At 36.4% G+C, this 22,337-nt stretch overlaps 1 protein-coding gene and 1 pseudogene across 1 annotated transcript in view; one reads left to right on the top strand and one right to left on the bottom strand.

The window, feature by feature from the left end:
* Nucleotides 1-21,808, bottom strand: part of ARID2 (AT-rich interaction domain 2) — a 158,453-nt gene extending 136,645 nt beyond the window's left edge. Inside the window, exons 1-3 of the mRNA XM_057701724.1 lie at nucleotides 21,568-21,808; nucleotides 21,360-21,453; nucleotides 20,196-20,293 (exon numbers count right to left, since the gene is read on the bottom strand). Coding sequence (XP_057557707.1) covers nucleotides 20,196-20,293; nucleotides 21,360-21,453; nucleotides 21,568-21,659 — 284 coding nt within the window. The 5' untranslated portion in view covers nucleotides 21,660-21,808. The remainder of the gene's footprint in view (nucleotides 1-20,195; nucleotides 20,294-21,359; nucleotides 21,454-21,567) is intronic.
* On the top strand, nucleotides 2,461-3,133 carry LOC130832835 (ubiquitin carboxyl-terminal hydrolase isozyme L1-like; annotated as a pseudogene).
* Nucleotides 21,809-22,337: the final 529 nt, after the last annotated feature.

Genomic DNA, 22,337 nt, shown 5'->3' on the forward strand with positions numbered 1-22,337 from the left:
CAGAATGGGAGAAAATATTTGCAAATGAAGCAATTGACAAAGGATTAATCTCCAAAATATACAAACAGCTCACATAGCTCAATATCAAAAACACAAGCAATCTAATCGAAAAATGGGAAGAAGACCTAACTAGACAGTTCTCCAAAGAAAACATACAGATGGCCAACAAACACATAAAAAGATTCTCAACATCACTAATTATTGGAGAAATGCAGATCACAACTACGATGAGATATCACCTCACACCAGTCACAGAGGGTGTGGGGAAAAGGGAACCCTCTTGCGCTGCTGATGGGAATGTAAATTGATACAGCCACTATGGAGAATAGTATAGGGAGGTCCCTTAAAAAACTAAAAACAGCACTACCATGTGACCCAGCAATTCCACTATGGGCATATAATCTAAAAAACCATAATTCATAAAGATATACACACCCCAATGTTCACTGCAGCACTACTTACAATAGCCAAGACATGGAAACAACCTAAATGTCCACCAACAGAGGAATGGATAATGAAGGTGTGGTACATATATACAATGGAATATTAATCATTAAATGGAGCAAAATTGGGTCACTTGTAGCAACATGGATGGACCCAGAGACTGTCACACAGAGCGAAATGAAGTCAGAAGGAGAAAAACAAATATCATATATTAACGCATATATGTGGAATCTGAAAAAATTGGTATAGACGATCTTATTTACAAAGCAGAATCAGACACACAGACGTAGAGAACAAACACATGGATACCAAGGGGGGAAGGGTGGGTGGGATGAACTGGGAGATTGGGATTTACATATATATACTATTGATACTATGTATAAAATAGATAACTAATGAGAACCTACTGTATAGCACAGGACACTCTACTCAATGCTCTGAGGTGACCTAAATGGGAAGGAAATCCAAAAAAGAGGGGATACATGTAATACATATAGCTGATTCACTTTGCCATACAATAGACACTAACACAACACTGAAAAGCAACTCTACTCCAATAAAACTTAAAATAAATAAATTTAATAAACTGCAGCAAAAATTGGTTCATCAAATTTGCCAGCAACTGTAATTCTCTATTAACCTGCTCTTCAGTAAATTGACAGTCTGATAAAAACTGGTATTTATTACAATAATGTTAAAGATATTACTTACAAGATTCTGAAGCACTTCAGATTAGGACTTTGCTGTCTATTATTTTTTAAGAAGTAAGAAGTTTTCTGAAGAAAACAAAAACACTAATTCAAAAAGATATATGCACCCCCATGTTCACTGCAGTATTATTTACAATAGCCAAGACATAGAAACAACCTAAAAGTCCATCAATGAATGAATGAATGGATTAATATCCATTATATATATATCCATATCCATTATATAAATATTCCATTATACACACTCCATTATATGTAATTGTATATGTTCCACTATATATATATAATTATATATATTCCATTACATGTATTCCATTATATATATATATAAAAATATATAATGGAATATTATTCAGCCATAAAAAGGAATAAAATCTTGCCACTTACGATAACATGGATAGACCTCAAGGGCACTATGCTAAGTGAAGTAAGTCAGACAGAAAAAGATAAACACCATATGATCTCGCTTATACATGGAACCAAGCCAAAAAGAAAAAAATCCTGAGCTCATTGATACAGACAAAAGATTGGTGGTTGCCTGGGGGTGAGGATGGAGTGGGGAATGGGTGAAGGGGGCCAAAAGGTACAAATTTCCAGTTATAAAATGAGTAAGTCATAGGGATATAATGTACAGCATAGTTAATAATACTGTATTGCATATTTAAAAGAAGCTAGGAAAGTAAGTCTTGAAAGTTCTAATCACAAGAAAAAAAAATCAATTATGTATGAGGGGGATAAATGAGGAGTTTGGGATTAACAGATACACCCTATATATATAAAACAGAAAAACAACAAGGACCTGCTGTATAGCACAGGGAACTATATTCAATATTTTGTAATAACCTATAATGGGAAAGAATCTGAAAAAGAATAGATATAACTGAATCACTTTGTTGTACACCTGAAACTAACACAACATTGTAAATCAACTATACCTCAATTAAAAAATAAATAAATAAAATTAAAATACAGTTAAAAAATCAACTATGTATGGTGACAGATGTTAACTGGACTTATCATGGTGATCATTTTTCAATATATACAAATGTCGAATCATTTACATTGTACACCTGAAGCTAATATAGTTATGTTAATTATACTTCAATTTTAAAAATGAAAAAAACAGAATAATTCAATTACTATGTTGTCTGACTACTCGATAAAAATAATATCCCATCTTCTGATCAAATTAGGCAGGTATGTTTGCCATTCCTGCCAAAACTTTCCCCTAACTCAACTCTACACCAATATAAGATTAATGTTCCCCAAACAGTTTTTCCTCTTCCCTGCCCTGTGGTTCGCGAAGATGCAGCTCAAACCGATGGAGATTATTAACCCGGAGATGCTGAATAAAGTGCTGGCCCGGCTGGGGGTTGCCAGCCAGTGGCGCTTCAAGAACATGCTGGGACTGGAGGAGTCCCTGGGCTCGGTGCCAGCGCCTGCCTGCGCGCTGCTGCTGCTCTTTCCTCTCACCGCCCAGCATTAGAACTTCAGGAAAAAACAGACTGAAGAGCTGAAGGGACAAGAAGTCAGTCCTAAGGTGTACTTCATGAAGCAAACCACTGGCAACTCCTGTGGAACCATAGGATTCATTCATGCTGTGGCCAATAATCAGGACAAACTGGAGTTCGAGGATGGGTCAGTTCTGAAACGGTTTCTTTCTGAAACAGAGAAGTTGTCCCCTGAAGACAGAGCAAAATGCTTTGAAAAGAATGAGGCCATCCAGGCAGCCCATGATGCTGTGGCACAGGAAGGCCAATGTCGGGTAGATGACAAAGTGAACTTTCATTTTATTCCGTTTAACAAACGTGGATGGCCACCTCTATAAACTTGATGGATGGGTGCCTTTTCCGGTGAACTATGGCACCAGTTCAGAGGGCTCACTGCTACAGGACGCTGCTAAAGTCTGCAGAGAATTCACTGAGCGTGAGCAAGGGGAGGTCCGCTTCTCTGCTGTGGTCCTCTGCAAGGCAGCCTAAAGCTCCGAGGGGGGCACTTCGTTTTCTCCCCTCTTCCCTTCATCGTGAAAGTATATCCCTACCTATATGGTCTAAAATGTTCCATTACCTGTAGAGCACAGCTGTTCTTCGGTTCCGCAGATAAGCACTTACCCTCACCCTCACCCAGGGACTAGCAGAGCTCAGCTGGCGATCGAGCAAGTTTGGTGTCAGCCTCGGATGGCGAAGCGTTCCCCCCCATCGTGTGTCTTGTACCTCAGTATCTAATGCTTTAATGGCTACTTTTGTTCGTGTCTCTAAGTTAAGGCCTTGGATGTGGTTTAACTGTCCTTAAAAGGAATAAAATTTTTCTGCTGATAAGAAAAAAAAAGTTCCCCAAACATCATTTTATCAAGAATTTTTTCTGCTAAAACAATAACAGCAAACAAAAGAAATCTCACATCCTCACTATACATAGAATAATAAAAGTCAAACACCTTACCCTGATTTCAAAATCTTCTATGATCTGGTACTAATCTTTGGTCTCCATCTTACCTTCCATCAATCACATGCACAAACCCTCTGATGTAGCAAGGTTCATTTACAAAACTAAAACACACTGCACATGCCTTCATTTCCCACTTTCCTCATATCTTAAAAGTCCTCCATCTCCCCCCCACCGCCTTTTTTCTATCTGAATCCAACTAGCCTTTTTATGCAAAGCTCAAGGCCTCTTCCATAAGCTCCTCTCTATCCTCACACCAAACTGATTTCCTTCTTTCCTTACTTCCAATGACCCTTTCCAGCACACATTCAATGATTCCGTTAGCCACACAGTAACTCCTATGCACTAAGAAGGATTGTATTATGATGATGGGGCTACAAAGATACATAAAACTAAGTTCCCACTCCTTGGGCTTACAGTGCTATAAAGACAGACATGAAAAAGTCATTACAGTAGTGTTTATAATAGAGGTATAAATGGGGGGAAAGTCGGACCATAAAGAAGGATCACTTGAAGCTGTTTGAAAAGATAAGTAAAGGCTTTTTAGAGGTGACACTTATGGTAAATTTCAAAGGTGGGTAGGAGTATATCAGGCACTGAAGAAGGGAAAGGAGTTCCAGAAAGAGAAAACAGCACATACAAAGGCAAAGAAACGAGAAAAACTTGGCATGTTTAGAGAACTATAAATAGGAAAGTATAGCTGGAGTACATTAAGTCTACCAACACTTACTAACTGCCCATTCACCAAACCTCAAAACAAATGAAAAAAAAAAAAGTATCTCCTCAAGGAATGTGCAAAGATATGGCACCCAATTGATTAGCATTGTTAATTCAAACAAAACAAGCAGTACCGAGCACTTAATTTATAAAACAGATACTGTCCTAGGTACCCAAGATAGAGAAATAAAGAGTATGGCTCCTGCTCTAAAGGAGCTAACATTTTACTAGGAAAAGGCAGAGTCAGTTTACTGCAGATAGATTTTTAGGTTCAATCCTCAGGACAAAAGACTAAGAGAAAACATGCTAAGATATGATATTAATTGTGCTCATTATTTTCTCTTTCTATTTTCTAGATTGTATACAATGAGCATGTGTTACCATACTACGATAATTAAGGAAAATAAAGTTTATAATTGAAAAAGTAAGAAATTTGACATCTGTTAGGTTCTCAGTAAGTATCTGAGTAGGTATCTTCTAATTAAAGCCTGAAAAGTTTTAGATTTGAAACTTCAGGTATCCAAAATACGGCTATTTATCACCACCTCAAAAGCTCTGAACCTTGTTAGCACAAATCATCATTTTTCACCAATTATTAGCCTTCTAACATGTCTCCTTGCTTCTGCCTTGACCCCCGCCCTTCATTTATATATAACAAAGCATCCAGAGAGATTCAGATAATGGCATTTTACTGCTCAAAACCCTCCAATGGCTTCAGTAAAAGGCCCTTTACAAAGGCCCTACAAGATCTGCCACCAGCTTTCTCTTATCTCTCTAATCAAACCATCTTTACTTACTAAATCTAGCCATAATGGCTTCCTTGCTGTTTCTTGAACACAGCAAGCATGCCCCGTTGCTCTTTGTTGACTCTTATCCCAGACATCCACCTGGTTTGCTCCTTCATCTTCCTTGGGTCTTTATTCAAATGTCATCCTCTTAGACTTTCCAGTCCACTCTACCTAAAGATGTAATACTCTTCCCCATCCAAAAACTACCTCCTTTATCTGCTTTTTTTTTCTTGCACTTATTATTATCTAATATACCTGGTTTTACTTACTTGTTTACTATCTGTTCCCTTTCCCTAGCTCCAAAGGGGAAAGATTTTTCTGTTTTCATTACTGATGTATGTCCTCTGCATACAACAGTGTCTGAGAGATGATAAATGATCAGCCATTATTCACTGAATGAATAAAGGGCAGTATTCTGCATATGGTTAAAAGTTTGGTCTCTGATGGCAGAAGACCTGGATCAAATTCCAGCTCCACCCCTTTGTAGTTGTGTGACCTTGTGAAAGTTACTTAACTTCTCTAAATCTTCAATTCCTCATCTATAAAATGATCACGTTGATATCAATCTTATAGGATGGTTTTGAGGATTAGAATGATTCAGGTTGAGCAAAATGCCTGGAAAATAGCGAATGTTCATTAAATGTTATCTATTATTATGATGATAACGAACATTCCTGATGCCCAAAATACCTCCACTGAGTTATCATATCATTTCCAGTATCTAGTTCTTCAGAAACAGTAGTTATTTGAAAAATCCTTGGATCTTCACATGCTAGCTTGAACAAAACCAGTATTACTGTGGATCAACTCTTACCTTACACAAGATTCTATTTCGTTTTAGCTTATTAAAAGAGATGGAAACACATTAGTGTCTATTTCACCTAAAAAAAATTTTAAGTGCTACATAAAATTGGACACATGCCACACTTATCACAATGCTAATATACATTCTACAACTAGAACTGACTCTTGGTGCTTGTTTCATAAAACCACACGAGAAAAGGTTAAGCTTCAGGCCACATCAATGGGATACTATACTTTTAATTCTGTTTAGAATTTTTCAATTCATTCAGAATTTCCCAAGTTAGATTTCCCATTTGCTGAGAGGCCCCCCATACCCACCTGAGCTCTTATGAACCTCCCCATGGCAGGGGATCTGATTCAGTTCAACTACAATGTATCAATGTTGAATTAGGAGCTTTAAGAGGTAAATAAATTTTTTTTTTTAAAGTATTTGGCCCCCAAGACTTTGGTGATAAAATAAGAGCAGTAAATTATAATTCACAAAACTGAACTCTAATTCTGATGCTATTACTTATCAGCAATGACACTTAAAGGCTTTTCCCCTCATCTATAAGATAGGATAATACCTATTTTGTAAAGTTGTAAAACATTCAGTGAGATGAGTATTTGTAAAACTGAACTATATTATATAAACTGTCCTGCAGCACACAAGTCTTTTGTAAAAAGATATATTAAAAGATTTTTAAATAAAAAGCCATAATCCCACAACTACCCAACCATTTTCATATTTTGCTATTCCCTTCAGGTGCTTCTCTTCATATGCTTTTTTAATTAAGATGAAATCATGTGTACTTCGGGGAGAACACTACAACACATCTTTTTTAGAGCCAGGTACCCAGGTTCAAATACTAGCTCCTAAAATTACTTAACTGTGTGACCCTGGGCAAGATTCTTAAACCCCTTTGTCCTGTCTTCTCTTCTGTAACATCAGGATAATAGTAACAATACCTATGTGATTGCAAGGTGTAAAGAAGAAACGAGTTATTGTAAATCATTTAGTACGGTGTTTGGCACATGGCAAATTCAATAAACAGCTAAGAAAAAACAAAATTCTGCTTTTTAAAAACTTAAGATGATGTCATAAACCAAAAGTACATTATTATGTAAAGTATCATAGAAAGATTCTTTTAAAGATCTCTAGGATACTTTACAATGACTATTTTTTAAATAAAGCTCCCTACCACTCCTTTGTCTAGATATTTTACAATGTATAATAGAATCCATCTATTGCTTCTTACTTCCAGTAGAGGTCTCCATCTAAAACATAATGCATCAGACTGAAAACTTTGAATTAGTATTCCTGGTTATTTAAAAAAAAAAAAATAGTGCCCCGCTTTATCAAATATGTAAATTTAAGTTTTTTCCAAGAAAAACATTTAAAATAAGGAATATCTGAAGAAAAAGTGACTTTTCCCAATGACTGTTATATTTTGCTATGAGTTCTCCTGTAATATGTCTCTTATAAACATAATCCTTTGGACAGGAAAGGGAAAGAGATAAGACTGTTGGACACAAATGATAAATCATGTGCGTATTTATCACTGCTACTGGCCAACAATTTAATACCTATGCCTCACAGATGGTGTAGGTCAGTAAAACCATCTTAAAGTAAAAGTAAAGGTCATGTTGTGTAGTAGCAAAGAAATCTCAGCAATCTTCTACATTTATTCCTTTTAAATCACAATAGAGTAGCTAGAGTAATAAAGGCAGCTCTGAATTGGCTTCTACATTCCCCCTCCCACCATTCAGTAATAGTGATCTAAAACAAGTCAATCATCCTTATGCAGGCCCACCAGAAAAAATACCCTTATTTCTAGCCTACCAAAGAGCCTGGGGCTAGACCACCTTTTTAAAATCCCTCTAGTTAAGAATGATGATGCTATGAATTGAGAGATTCAGTAGTCACATCCAATTTTGCTAAGTACATACTTCTTGTTCCTGTCTTTAGGAATCTAAATCTTCAGGCTCCATAAGCTGTATACTTCTAGGCCTTTATAAAACACAAATCTGCATATAATATTTAATGTCTACCTGAACTTTGCTCCTTAAATGTGTAAGATTTAAGTGTATAAGGTAAATATCTATAAGATTTGATATGACCAAAAACTGACCAAGAAATTACCAAGCAATTTGCTTAAAGCTAATAAATAGTGTTGCATGTGTACACACGTACACACACATCCACTTAAACTAACCCCCATGGTCTATAAACAGGGGGATAAAGAAGGAGGAATGTTCTAAGCAACTCTCAGAATTAGCACGACTTTAACATCCAAATTATATCTAATACTGAGGATCAAATATACAATGTGAAAACATAACACATTTATTTAATAATAATAGATTTCAATGGATTGACCCAAACATTTAAGATTTCTGGTTGTAACTAAAGCATGAATTTGCTTTTCATCTACACAGGGTAGATAACCTATAAAGATGACTTTTAAACAAAGACAATTACTTCTCACCTTGAGAATATAAAAATCAACTATCAAATTGTACTTTATCCTAGCCTTAATAACATAAAAATCAAGCAATGCATTAAAAACAAAAACAAAATTATTGCCTTGTTTTTGTATAACAAGTGATGCATGGCCAGCAAAGAATGAAATGGTGAAGACTTCTTAATGGACAGATAGACAAAGGTAATTTTCCTCCAAAGTGATCATTTAGCATTTTAGCTGATTTTTATTTACATGTTCCTAGAACATGAGAAATATTCACATTCAAGCATAAACTGTGAAATAAGATTTAAAATTTTTAATAATCAGTATTAGTTCCTCTCTTGAACACAGATAATAATTAAAGATTTTAAAAAATTAAAGTCAAACACTAGTACATAAACATACAAAGGATAGCACTAAATCTGACTTTTTAAGTCTAACAGTATTATTCATTCAATAAACAGATAGAGAAATACTATGTTAATAGAACATCTTGAGTTAAGACTGCATCAAGAACACATAGTAGGCAGTGTCTTACTCAACCAGGAAATGATAGAAACATTAAACAAACTAAGGTCACCATCAAGGCAAGGAAAAGATGCCCTCGTCTCCCAAACTATTTCAAGGTGGCCAATACAATCATACAAAAGGAAATGATTAAAGGCATAAAATTTAGAAAAGAAAAAAAGCTATCCTCATTTACAGATGACATACTAGCATGTCTAAAAAATTCTCTTAATCAATGATAAAACTAAAATAAATATCAAAAAACTGAGTAACGTGCCGGCCTACAATATAAAAAAATCAATAACTTTCATATAAATAAACAATAACTAATTAGAAGATATAATGGAAAAGAAAACCACATTACAATAGCAAGAAAAATGAAAATATACTTAAGAATATATTTAAGAAATGTCAAAAACCTATAAAAAGAAAACTTTAGACTCTTGAATGACACAAAAAGATCTGAATAGAAGACTTTCATTTTTCTTGGATAGGTAACTCAATATCATCATGTCCATTCTCTTAAGGTAATTGTTTTCAATTTAATGCAATTCCCATTTTAAAAAAAAGAAAGAAAGAAAAAGCTTTTTTCTGAAACTGTAACAAATTAATGGCAAAGTTCATAATGGGAAAAAACTGTAAACAAATACCCAAGAAACCCTTGCAAAAAACGAACTATGAGATGGGAATCGCACTACCAAATATTAAAACATGCTATAAAAAGCCACAATAATTACAATATAGTGAGATACCATTTCTTAACCCCACAGATCAGTAAAACTTCAAAAGTTTGACAAACACATGGCAAGGCTATGGGAAACAGGCACTCATCTACTGCTGATGGGAATGCAAAAGAGTTCCCTCCTACTTAGAGAGAATCTGGTGGGAATTTGGCAGTATTTAATAAAATACATATGCATTTACTCTTTGATTGCTGCATCAACCCCCACTTTAGTAATTTACTCTGAAGATACATCTCCAACAATCTGAGAATAGGTTTACATAAGGCTACTAGATTTGCAGATTATTCATATGACATTATTTCCTATTGTAAAATACTGGAAACAACCTAAGTGTCACTATGTAGAAGACTGGATGAATAAAGTAGAATATAGTCACACAATAGAATACTATGCACCTGTTTAAAAAAAAAAAAGAAACTTTATAAATTTATTTTGAGTGATATTCAAGATAGTGGGTTGGCCAAAAAGTTCATTTGGGTTTTTCATAAGCTGTTATGGAAAAACCCAAATGAACTTTTTGGCCAACCCAATACATTAAGTGAAAAAAAAGCAAAATAAAAAAATAGTGTGTATTCTTCATTTTAAGATGGGGAACTAAAAATGCATGTATATATCTCCTTCTTTTTACAAAACAACAACAACAAACAAAAAAACAAAAACAGGAAGGATAACCAGAAACTATTGGTTACCAAAAGAGCGTGGGTAGGAATGATGGGTAGAAGTGAGAGGGAAGGAAAGAGGGTAGAGGGTAATCTCCAAGTATATCTTTGCTTAAATTGTGATTTTAGAATCTTAAGGGTTTTACATATCCATAAATAAAATTAAAGGAACAAATAATGGGGAAAACACAAATTTGAATACAAATGTAAAAAATATGAACTTTACTATTTTAAGTGAAAAACAATACCCAGAAAAAAAGAATCCAATCACTGTGAATTTTTTTAACACAACTACTTACTGATATAAAGTCAGTCTGAACACAAAAAGAAATGCAAACAAATTTGTAACGCTACTAGGCAGGTGTGTTGTTTGTAGTGGTATGGGTAAAACAATTCTGAAGTTATTCTCTATGTGTTACAGAACGAACAAGATAAGTAAATACAACGCTGTTGGGAACTAGTGTTCTCAATGCAGCTGAAGGGAGATACACAGAATGGAAGAAGGCAAGAGAAAATTGTGTGGATTACAATTAGAGATATCAGTATAGCCTTATGATTTCCAAAATGTGTGTATTTATATACCAAAAAGTAAACTTCCTAGCTCTGTTTCTCTAAAAGGGCCTAGAAGAAAAGATAACCCAATAACAATGAGCACATCTACCACTCAGATCTTGGTTTCTATATACCATTCCACACTAAAAGGAACCAGGAATTCTTGAAGAAATAGTTAATGCTACATCATGGAAAACAAAACACAAGTTGACTCTGGAAGATCTTATTTTGTCAGAAAGCAAGAAAGAGCTCAAAAATAATAGTAACTTGTTAAAAATACAAGAAGACAGCTTGAAAGGGCTCCTCCTGGCCAAACTGAAGCAGCAATATGCATAACTGTAATAGATTTTAATCCACTGTATAACATAAAAATCTATTAAATAAATAATAAAAATATTCTCCTTATCATAGGTTTGTCAGCTAATAAAACACAGAACAAATGATAAAATTAGAAAATAAACATCATATAGCCATCATAATAACTTATTCAGGCAAGAAACAGCAATGGATATTAAAACCAATGGGTAAAAGTTTGATGGTGAGCAAGATATTTAGTCTCAAAGCACATCTCCATGGGTCACTTGCTAATTACAAAAGAGAAAATGAAAACTTTCCAATGGAGAAAACAGGAGGACACCACCTTAACCAAAGTCAATATCAGCAATAATGGGACAAAGTGACATCACATGCCTCCCACCAAAAATGCTTAACCTAAATCTAATCCCGAAAAAAGCCTCAGAAAAATCCAAATTTTATACTACAGTTGACCCGTACTCTTCAAAAATGGTAATACCACAAAAGACTGAAGAACTACAGATGTGATAACTAAATGTGATACGAGATCACAGATTTGCGATGGGTGGGTATGACTGCTAAAAAAGACATCTTTGGTAATTGGTAAAATTTGAATAAGATCTGTATGTATTATAGATATGATTATATTCATGTTAAGTTTTCTGAATTTGATTATTGTACTATTGTTACATACATGAATGTACTTGCTTTTATTCTTAAGTAATATACACTTATATTCAGGAGGAAAGAGCATTATAACTGTATGACAGAAAATGATTAAACAGTAATAATAACAATTATAATAATGTATATATATACACACACACACCATCGCATATAAAAAGGAAAATGCAAAGCAAATGTGGCAAAATAAAAATTAGTCAATATAAATGAAGTGCAAGAATTCATATAGAGAGAGCAAAAAAAATGATTCAACAATTTTGAAAAAACATAGGACAGAAAGAAAATGAACAGTTTATCATTTCTCTCTCAACCAGACTTTCCACAACTAAATTACTGCACTGGAATGTGGGGCTATCTGGAAAAACTACTCAAAAATTCAGAAGTTTGACTTTTTAATAGTGTAAACTAAAAAGATTATATCAAACCACTTAAGCACTCTTGACCTATTACTTTTGAGTGCACTTGGAGGTACAGCCTGCTAAGGTACTAAATACTGTTTAAGAAGTACTAAGTAGTCTGATCTGAGCTCAAGTACATTGAAAATTAATCTATGAACCATTATGGAAAGTATGATCAACTTGGGCATTATTACTGACACATTTAAATTCAGCCCCATCTCTAAATATGATAGGTTAGGGCCCTATGGTCTCTTCTTTGTCCTTTTTTTTCTTTTTGCTGTTCCTTATACTTTTTTTTCTTTATTGGAGTATAATTGCTTTACAGTATTGTGTTAGTTTCTGCTGTACAACAGTGAATCAACTATACGTGTTCCCACTGACTTCATGTATATTTATATTAACATTTTATTTATGTAAAATAACCAATGGGCTAGGAAAGGGGCAAAAACAAATTTCATCTCAAAACACTTCACCATGAAAGATCTGTATATTATAATTGTTTGATAAACATCATCCCTGTGCACAAGGCAACTGACCATTGAACACTATAAGTAAGAATTTAAGAAGTACAATAGTTAAGAACTCAGAAAGAAAGAATTAAAGATACTTGCCATATATCACATTAAGATGTATATTCAAACAACAGATTCCTGTACAACTTGATTCAAATCCTACTTCGTAAAAAGCAACATTTTGGTTTGGTCCCATTATACCGTAAGGAAAAAAATCATTTACTGAAAGAAACAAAAGGTAAACATACTAGGTCATGGAATATACCCGAAGATATTTAACAACTGTGGATAATGGAGGATTATGTATAAGACAAAGCTTTATAAAATGTAAAACAGGTCTATCGCCAGGGAAAAGAATGCGAAGGTAAGAGGGAGAAAGTGTGGTTTGAAAATATATAAAATAAACTTTACTAAGTGGCAATTATAGCTGACACTTCAGATTGAAAGCTGCATAAAACCTACAGCCTTTTTTTTTTTTAAAGTAGCCCATATGCTCCAGAAGAAAAGAGTTTTGGTGTAAAGAAATTCTAAGTGTTATTTTTTTGAGATTAAATAACATCAATTACTTCTGAAATTTGAAATGATAAAAATAAAATTTCACATATGAAAACAGCTTGAAAAATGAAGATAAAGTGCATTAAACAAAACAAGCTATTGTTGTTAGTACTGTTATTTTTAAAGGAATTTATACAATATAAGTTAACTCCCCTAAGCAGTACTGAGACCAACAAAATCCTCACAAAGAGAAAAAGCATTCAGTAAATTCCATAAAATAAAATGGCATTCCAACTGGGGAAAATATTATAAAGTCTTATTTTAAAAAAAAACCTAGATATTAAGAAAATCATATTTTTAATTAATTTTTGAAAATCCAAATTACTATACAAATACTGTTAGGATAACTTCAAATTGGTAGTTCATTGACCCCATTTTTTTTTTCCCTTAACTGAAGTGGCGCCCTTGCTATCTTCTCTAGAGCCCAGAAACAAAGTAGGGTGCGTCCAGGCTCTGCTTAGAGATGAGAGGTGCAGCCTGAGCAGGTGCCCCTAGACCACATGTCACCTAGAGGTTTTGTTCTGGATGTAGCCCTGGCCAACATGTTGGTGCCAAGTTAAACCAGTTATCTCAGCAACTAAATTGGTTTAATTACAATACTTAGATCAGCTGTTCTCAAACTTCGGTGTACTTAAGAATCACCTGGGGCATACTTTTTAAAAATAGTGTTTTAGACCATTAACACCTAAAACCACTGATCAATCTCCGCACCACTAAAACAGGATAACTAAACACTATATGCTTCATAATCTGATGAAAAGCACAGCACTACCTATTAAAGTATGCCTAAAATACTAAACTTTTTCAACCTTTAGATCTAATAGTTTTTACGAAATAGATACAGGGGATAGAGGAACAAGTGAACTGACACTAGAAGGAAGCAGCCAAACAAACTTAGAATTCAGGACATTCTAAAGGACAACTGATCTCATTATTTCAATAAATCAGTGGCATGACAGGAAAAGGGAACTGTTAAGAGACTGAGATAAAAGAGCCAAAACAAGAGATAAAGCCCCACCATAAAATTCTCTTGCAGTAAGATGCATTGCAAATGCTGACTTAGATATTAATGGAAGTATGAATCTATCATCTGGGGACAATAATTCCTAATGTAGTATCCACTAGATATCACCAAGAGACTTCAGTTCTAGCAACAGATCACTGCAATATACTTAGTCACAAGAGTATATATCTTATAGAAACAAATTAACTTTGAATTCACAGCATAATGAATACTCAAAAAGTATCCAAGCACGAGTGATATTTTTTAATGTTTGAAACAAAAGAACACGTTAGACCCTATTTCAATAACACAATTCTTGGGAAGCACGATAAAACTCACAGAAAATCTGAATGCTACTGACAGTGACAATTTGCTCTAAACCATCTCTTTATTTCAGGTCCCCCAAAAGTTTTATTTCCCAAGTGACTCCATTAATAAACTTTACGATAGGTAACCAATACTAGCATCAATCAGCAAATACATACTTTTGTGTACTTCTGAATAAAAAGAATCAACCTACCTATTTCCTGGGCTCTACTATAACTGAACTAACCATGTTATTTACATTTATTTTAAATTCAAAAGCCAATAATTCTGCTTTTCATAGCATTGCTTACCATTTCAAACCATAAAATATTTGAGGACCATCTCTAATTCTAACACCTCCATTTTTATCTCCAATAAGTTTGGTCCTTAAACCAAGATCTACTTCTAAACAGCTCTCTCTAAAATCAAACTTCATAATTATGGCCTATGTTTTTAAACTGGTAAAACTGAAGCAAATACAGAATTTAGCATGATTATCATATTTCAGCAAAAGTAATTACTATTCAGCAAAACAATGTGACCAGCGTTTCGGCTACCTTTCTTTTCCTGGCAATGAACACAAGATAATTTTAATGTCCCCTATTCGAACAACTATTTAAGTATTACCAATATAATTCTGCACAGCCACTGATAAAGATAAGCAAATAAAAGCTCCATAAAAATCATTTAAATCTGTATTTTATATATAGCTATATAAATATACATAATTACCCCTCATTTCTCAGTTTCCGTATTTAAAATTTTTCTTCCTTAATCCTCATTTATTATAGCTCAGGGTTTCCCAAACTGTGCTCCACAGAACTTAGTAGAAGTTCCTCAAACATTCCCCTGTAATGTATGCTGGTGTTTAGGAACCACCATTTGCTATAGATGGAGGAAGGGAGGTAATAAATAGTGTTTCTGCAAATTGTCTTAAGATCCACAACACACATTAACCAAATAAAGTCTCCATGAATTCTTTCAATGAAGTTTTAGCATTATTGCTCAAATTCATTTGGCCTTTTCTCAAGGAAACATTGACATTTCAGGAAAACAAGTGTTTCATATAGCACAAATTAGGAATCTCCACTCTAATCCATCCTGAGTATCCAAGAGTGTGGTGATGATAGTGGTTGCAAATCAAAGAAGTAGAAAGAGAAGCCCCCACCACCACCCCGCAATGTGCCCTCTAATTCCCAAATCAAACAAGCCCTATTTTTATTAGTAAACTTTAGTAGGGACTATACCACTCTGGGAAGTGCCCATTAAGCATCCTTCCCAACCCCCCCCCAAAAAAACTCTGAATACTTCACTTAAAAACATGTAGTATTGAGTACGTACTCACTGACTAATGCACCTAAATTCCAGTGAATTAAAATGTCTGTTTTTCCTTCCTTTACCAACTTCCAACATCATTCCATTTCAGATTATAAAATATTCACAGAAGTGACATACTTCTCTATCAGTTATAGTGGATTTCACACACAACCAACTATGAAAATACTGAATCAACGACAGAGAAAAGGTAGGATTACAAGAGTGCTTCTCTTTAGAAACAGACATTTTTAGTTAACAACTAAGGTAGAAAATTTAAATGCAAAAAAGCATATAAACATTTCTGGGAGTTACAGTCAAGTTCTTAGTTTGTGTCCTCAGTGAAACTATCCACCCTGGAAAAGATTTATTTCTACTTGAGGGCAAATTTCAGCTGTCTAAAACATGGTTTATAAGACACAACACGAACCTAGCTAAGGTCTGATAAGTCTTTCCACTTTTTCTACTTTCCACTCTTCCTTTCAACAAGTTTGCACACCCTCTAAACTGTAACAGAATATCAGAAGATATCAAAATCAGGGTTTGTTCGAAATGAAAGGATACAGTTTATAAAATTAATTTTAAAATGCATATATGAATAATTTATTTAGATACAATTTTTCTTCCAGTCTCCATAATACTTTTGTTTTCCTTCCTTACATAAGCAGAGCAACCTCCATTAATCAATACTGTTGATATACAAACTGTGTATTACTTTACTTACTTATTTACTACAATTTTGAAGCATTTTCTTAAAAAAAAAAGTGATCTACATTATAGACACTAACTACCCAACAGACAAGTGTATTCATTCTATTTACCTGATAAATGTAAGCTTTAACTGGTATAATTTAAGCGAGGGCTTCATTCACCAAGGGGAGAAAAAAAAAAAAGAATAAATTCACAATGAAACTGAAAATTCACTATAGTGGGTACAACTCTACAATTAAGTTTCTGACTATTCCCAAGGTAGATACACGTAAAAAAATCATTTTATAAGAAAATCAGTAATACACAGTTTTGTACAATAAATTTTTTTAAGTCCAAGATATTTCACCTCTTTTTCAAAAAATCAAGTTTTATAATGGAAACATCAACTTAACCTTGACTATAGCTGTGCTATTGGCATCAGTAAGCTAAAACAAAATTCTTCAACTAAGTATTTGAAATATTTACCTAAATCTTCATACCAAGGATTCAAATTGTTAACAAAAAGTAAGAAAAGCAAATTGTTCCTCAATCTTAGCACCAAAACAAAAGAAAAATATGAAATTAACTGAGTAAATATGCAACACATTAGGTATAAATACACTCAGGCATAAATTTAACCATAAGTAATTTCCAATTATACTTTAATTTCTTAAAATCACTTGTGACTAAGAGTGAATTCATAATAGACTGATTAAATATTACTGAACACATATCAAGAATGCAACTTTTTTGTCCAATTAACAAACACCCCCAAAGCCATTTAGATTTTTTTTGTCCTTTAACTTCTTCATCTACAAAATGTGGGAAATTATACCTTATCCTTTTATACTTATAAAGATCTAATAAGGAACATATGTGTAATATATTGCTATGTATGTGGGAAAAAAGGAATGAAGTGAAAACAAAACATATAAACATCATAGATGAGTAATACCCAGCTTTAAATACAGTACTTTTACACATTATCAGTAAGCACTTACATTTTAAAAAATTAAATACCAATGATAAAACAATCAATTGCATTTTCAATTTTAGACTTTGAGAAATTTTTGTAGACAATCTACAACTGAATAAATGTATGTTTGATACAATCAAGCTAACTTTTGGCAGACCACTAAACTCAAGTCTCTATATTTAATGTCTATGTCTGTATCAAAATGAACACAAAAATGTTAGAATGTATACATGGCCAGCATATTAGTTTGCTCTTCTTTATTTAAATGTCTGTAACATCATGAAAATATATCATAAAATACCAGGCTAACAGCTACCCATCCAATTAATAATGAAACTACAGAGGAATGTCAGCAAATATTAAACCTGTAGAGTAAATCAGACCACTTGTAATGACAGGCTTACAGTAAGTCAAATGAAACAGTTCATATTTTTAAAAAAATTAGTCCATCTTTGATTTATAAAACACACTGCATTATCTACTCATCAGAAACCATGATACTCAATTTGACTATTGCTTACTATGAAGAGGCACTCTTATGATTAAGTAACAGAATTACTGTGAAAGCTTGGCATCCTGTCTGCCAGTTAAGATTATTCAGAGGAAAGTGTAAAACCCAGCATAATACATGTTCTCTAACTGTGCAATATTACACCACCATGGAAAAAAATCTTCCAGGGTTGGTAGTACCCAGTTTTTAACCAGCATATTTCTTTTGTATTTCTTTACAAGCCATGCAAATCTTCACATGGTTTTATTTTCCAAAACAAATGCTTCAACTTTTTTCCCAGTAGCCTAGCTACAACCTTACAAAAACAAACCTGGAGAGTGACATATGGAGGAAAAACAAGTTTAGCTAAGGACACAGTTCAAAATGTAACTTCTAATAAGAGCATAAAACTCAAATTAACCTGAGAACAATGTAAAGAGCTGCAAACAATCTTGAAACTATATAGTTAAAAATAGTATAATCAATGGATGATAGATTCCCAAAATAGAAATCACAACTGGACAGACAATATTTATGTAACCTGTAATAAATTGGGAGTCTAGCCATTTGATTATGTTAAAGCCCTGTTAGTATGAATGTAAATTCTTCAGAAAAACACACACCCCATGAATCATATATATCATACAGTACCTTCTGGATATTAAAATCAATCAATCATTCAGTAAATATCAGGCATAACATTAAAACATGCATTTTAAATAGTCTAAAATCCAAATGATTCACACTGATTACCAGAAAATGAGGGCACATATTAACAGTACTCCTCTCAATATTATAACTGAAAATGAGCAAGTAAACATCACCATAAATAAAAAATTCTCTACTTCTCACCACATTAAATCAACAATTTTGAAGGTTAATTTTGTTTTACTTTGTTCTTTGTTTCAGTCTTTTATTTTAAAATGCACTCTGACACATGCCATCACACACTCACAAGAGATAACAACTAACTATATTTAATATTTCCTAGACTTCTGTGTAACTCAGTAACAACTCACAAAGTTCTGCGAACTCTTCAGCTTCAAGCCTGAAGTCAGTCTAAGACAGCCAATAGAAAGTACACCTGTGCAATTACTGCATTTCCTATTTCAGAATGCTGAACATAACACAGAATACCCACATTTGGATACTGCCTTTGGAGCAATGATAAATGCAAAACTCAAATTATGCAGAAGCCACATTATCTAAAAAAGACCATCCTATAATATCATTATTAAAAAGCAATAAATATGAAAAGCTTTGTTTTAGTTTTAAATAACAAACACCAACTAAAGAGCCTTGATGGGTAAGTAAATATAAAAATAAAAGATGATCTCATAATAAATTACAATATGAAAATATTCCTAGGAGAAAAATTGAGAAAAAATTAAGGCTGAATCACAAAATATATTATCTAAACTGTATCACGTGCCATCTAAACAAGACATTTACTTTGTCAAATAGTCAAAAAAGAAGGGGGAGAATGAAAGAAAATCCGAATCAAAGTATTTCATTTTGTAGTATCCCTAATTTTCCTAAAGAGACCATAATCCTTTTAAATGTTTTTAAGTCAAGTCACTCAAAAATTAAAAAAAAGAAAAAATTATATATATTTTAAAAACAATCCTGGTCACTTAAGGCACCAACATGCTATGCTATGCATAAGTATTCTACTGAAAAACTACTCAGTGACACGGTTCTACACAGGTTTCATTTTTTTAAAAATCTTAAAGTCAGAATTTAAAAACGCAAAGGAGTTTCCAAAACAAAGAAAAAAAATTTCCCAAGGGATACAAAGTTTCATTAACTATCTTAACTCTTTTACTAAGCATCACCTTTCTGCCCCTCTGTGGATATCAAGCAATCAATAACAAAGTCACAAAAGAATGTTTACCAAGATGGGGGGTGGGGTGTCACCTGTAATGATTCTGTATGAAAAATGTAAACAATCCTAAAATAGGTGAGGAAAACTTTCACCTTCTTATAACCTCACTTTACAGGTATTTAATGTTTCTCAGAAGGAAATTAACAGAAGTTTAAAAACTGGTGTGCAAGGTTTGTTTCTTTGGGGGTCTTTTTTTTTTTTTTTTCTTTTCTGCTAAAACAAACCTCCCCATAAGTCCCTTATTTCCAAACACTGTTAGAAGAGTCACTACTACTCACCGCAAGTAATACTGTTTTAAAGCAAAGGCAGCGTTAGAACAACTTCTGGGAAAGTTGAACTCTTCAACAATTTCTCCCCACTGATTCTTCTCAGAAACCTGTTAAAAACACAGCCACACTTGTCTGAAAGTGCACAATTCAAGAAAACTCTAACCTAACTCTGAAATAAATACCCATTCTACAGAGATCTGCAGATACCTCAGGCATCAGTCGGTGATTCGGCTCGATCCGTAAGAGTAACCAAGCAAGGGCTGCTTGAATCACTGTGTTTTCACCCGAGAGCCCTGTATTTAATAGCACTTGTTTTGTTTGGGGGGCGGGAGGGGGGGTGTTGGTGGGTTTGTTTTGTTTTTGAAGCCCGGACAATAACCAATCGCAAGTCCCTCTGTCGCCCCCTTTTAAATCTCAACGCGGTCCGTTTACACTAAAAAAAAAAAGTTCAAAAGGATCAATACTGTTCCGGACAGCGACGTCCGCAGGTTCTGGGGGGGCCGGGGCCGGGGCCGATTCCGATCCCTCTCCCAGATCTATCCATCTCCATAGGCCCTTCTTTGAGGCCTACAGCTTCTGCCTAGCCTTGAAGCCTAAGATGGCTATTTGGAGACAGGTCCTGGTTTCTTTTGTTAGCTGTATAAACCGAGGGTGACGGGGCCGAGGCTGTGCCCCCGGCTGCCGGGATCATTTCGCAGCCGATTATCGATGTTAAACCTGCCCGCGCTAATTTTGAGTTGCACGAAAACTGCTCTCAGAGTCTGTGTGTCTCTGTGTCTCCGCCTGTGCTAGAGCGGCAGCGGCGGCAGAGCTGACTCGCGAGCGAGCGAGCGGGCGGGCGCGGGGCGGGCGCGGGGCTCGGGCGGGCGCCCCGCACGCCCGCACTCCCCGCCGCGACGCTCAGACCCCGGCGGGCCGGCCGGGCACCGGGCAGGGCGCGAGCCGGCGCCGGGCCGCCCGCCCGCCGAGCCCCGCGCCCGCCGCGCGCACGCGAGCCACCAGGCCAAAAACAGCCCCGCCGCCGTCCGCCTCCGTGCCACCGGCTGGGAGCGAAAAGAACGCCTCTGGCCCCCGCGGGCCACCCCCCCGGCCCCGAGCGCCCACTCCGGGGTCAAAGGAGACTTTTTGGAGGAGGCCAGTGAGAGGGAAATACAAATTAAAACTTCCACTCACCTTCGCGAATCCGCCTAAAGTAGTGACTCTGGTGTAGAGACCGTGAAGATCCAGCTCCTTCCCACCCACCGCAGGGATTTTTTTAAAAGGCGACCTGCGGGAGAGAGAAAGCCCCGCACTTGTCAGCCGGGACCCCGCGGCGGCCCGGGCGGGAGAGCCCCGTTCGCCCCGGCTCGCCCCGGCGCTGCCCCCCCGGTTCTGCTCTCACCCTCTGCTGTGGTGGAACTGCCGCAGCTCGTCCAGGAAAGCGAGTCCCTTTCTCCGCTCGTCCGGAGGCGCCTTCCCCGTCGAGTTTGCCATTATTTTTTCAAAGGAGGTTTAAAAAAAACCCAGATCGGTGTTTTAAAAGCGCCCCCCGCTCCCTGCGCTTCCTACCAGAGCCCGGAGCCCATTCCTCGGCCGGCGGCGGCGGGGCTCAGTCATGGGCCGGCGGTGGCGGCGGCGGCGGCGGCGGCGGCGGCGGCGCAGGGAGGGAGGAGGGAGGGGGAGGAGGAGGAGGAGGAGGGGAAGGAGGGAGCAGGAGGCCAGGGGGAGAGGAGGGAAGGAGGGAGGGGAATTTCTAAAAAAGTTTAAAGAAATCGGAGCGAAACTAGAGGGGCAGGCGACTGCCGGATCCGCGCGAAGCCGCGGGGCGAGCGCGGCCCCCACCCCTTCCTTCCCTCCCTCCCGCGGCCCGGCTCTCGCCCGCCTCTCAGCGCCGCCGGCCCAGGCGGCTCGGCCCGGGGACGCGATTCAACATGGTGCTGCTGCCGGGGGCGCGCGAGCGGCCGAGGGGAAAGGCGAGCCGACGGTGAGGGGCCGGGGCGGCCGGAGGCCCGGGAGTTTCGGCGGCGGCGGCGACGGCGGCGGCGGGGCTGGGGCAGGCGGGGCTGGGGGTGGGGAGGGGGAGGTCTGTGTGGTGGTTTGTGGAAAGCGGGGTGACAGCGTGTATTCCGGCCGCAGCTCCGCGGGGCCCTCGCACACATTCACGCGCGGCCT

Source organism: Hippopotamus amphibius, chromosome 12 (genome assembly GCF_030028045.1).
Source record: "Hippopotamus amphibius kiboko isolate mHipAmp2 chromosome 12, mHipAmp2.hap2, whole genome shotgun sequence".
NCBI lineage: Eukaryota > Metazoa > Chordata > Mammalia > Artiodactyla > Hippopotamidae > Hippopotamus > Hippopotamus amphibius.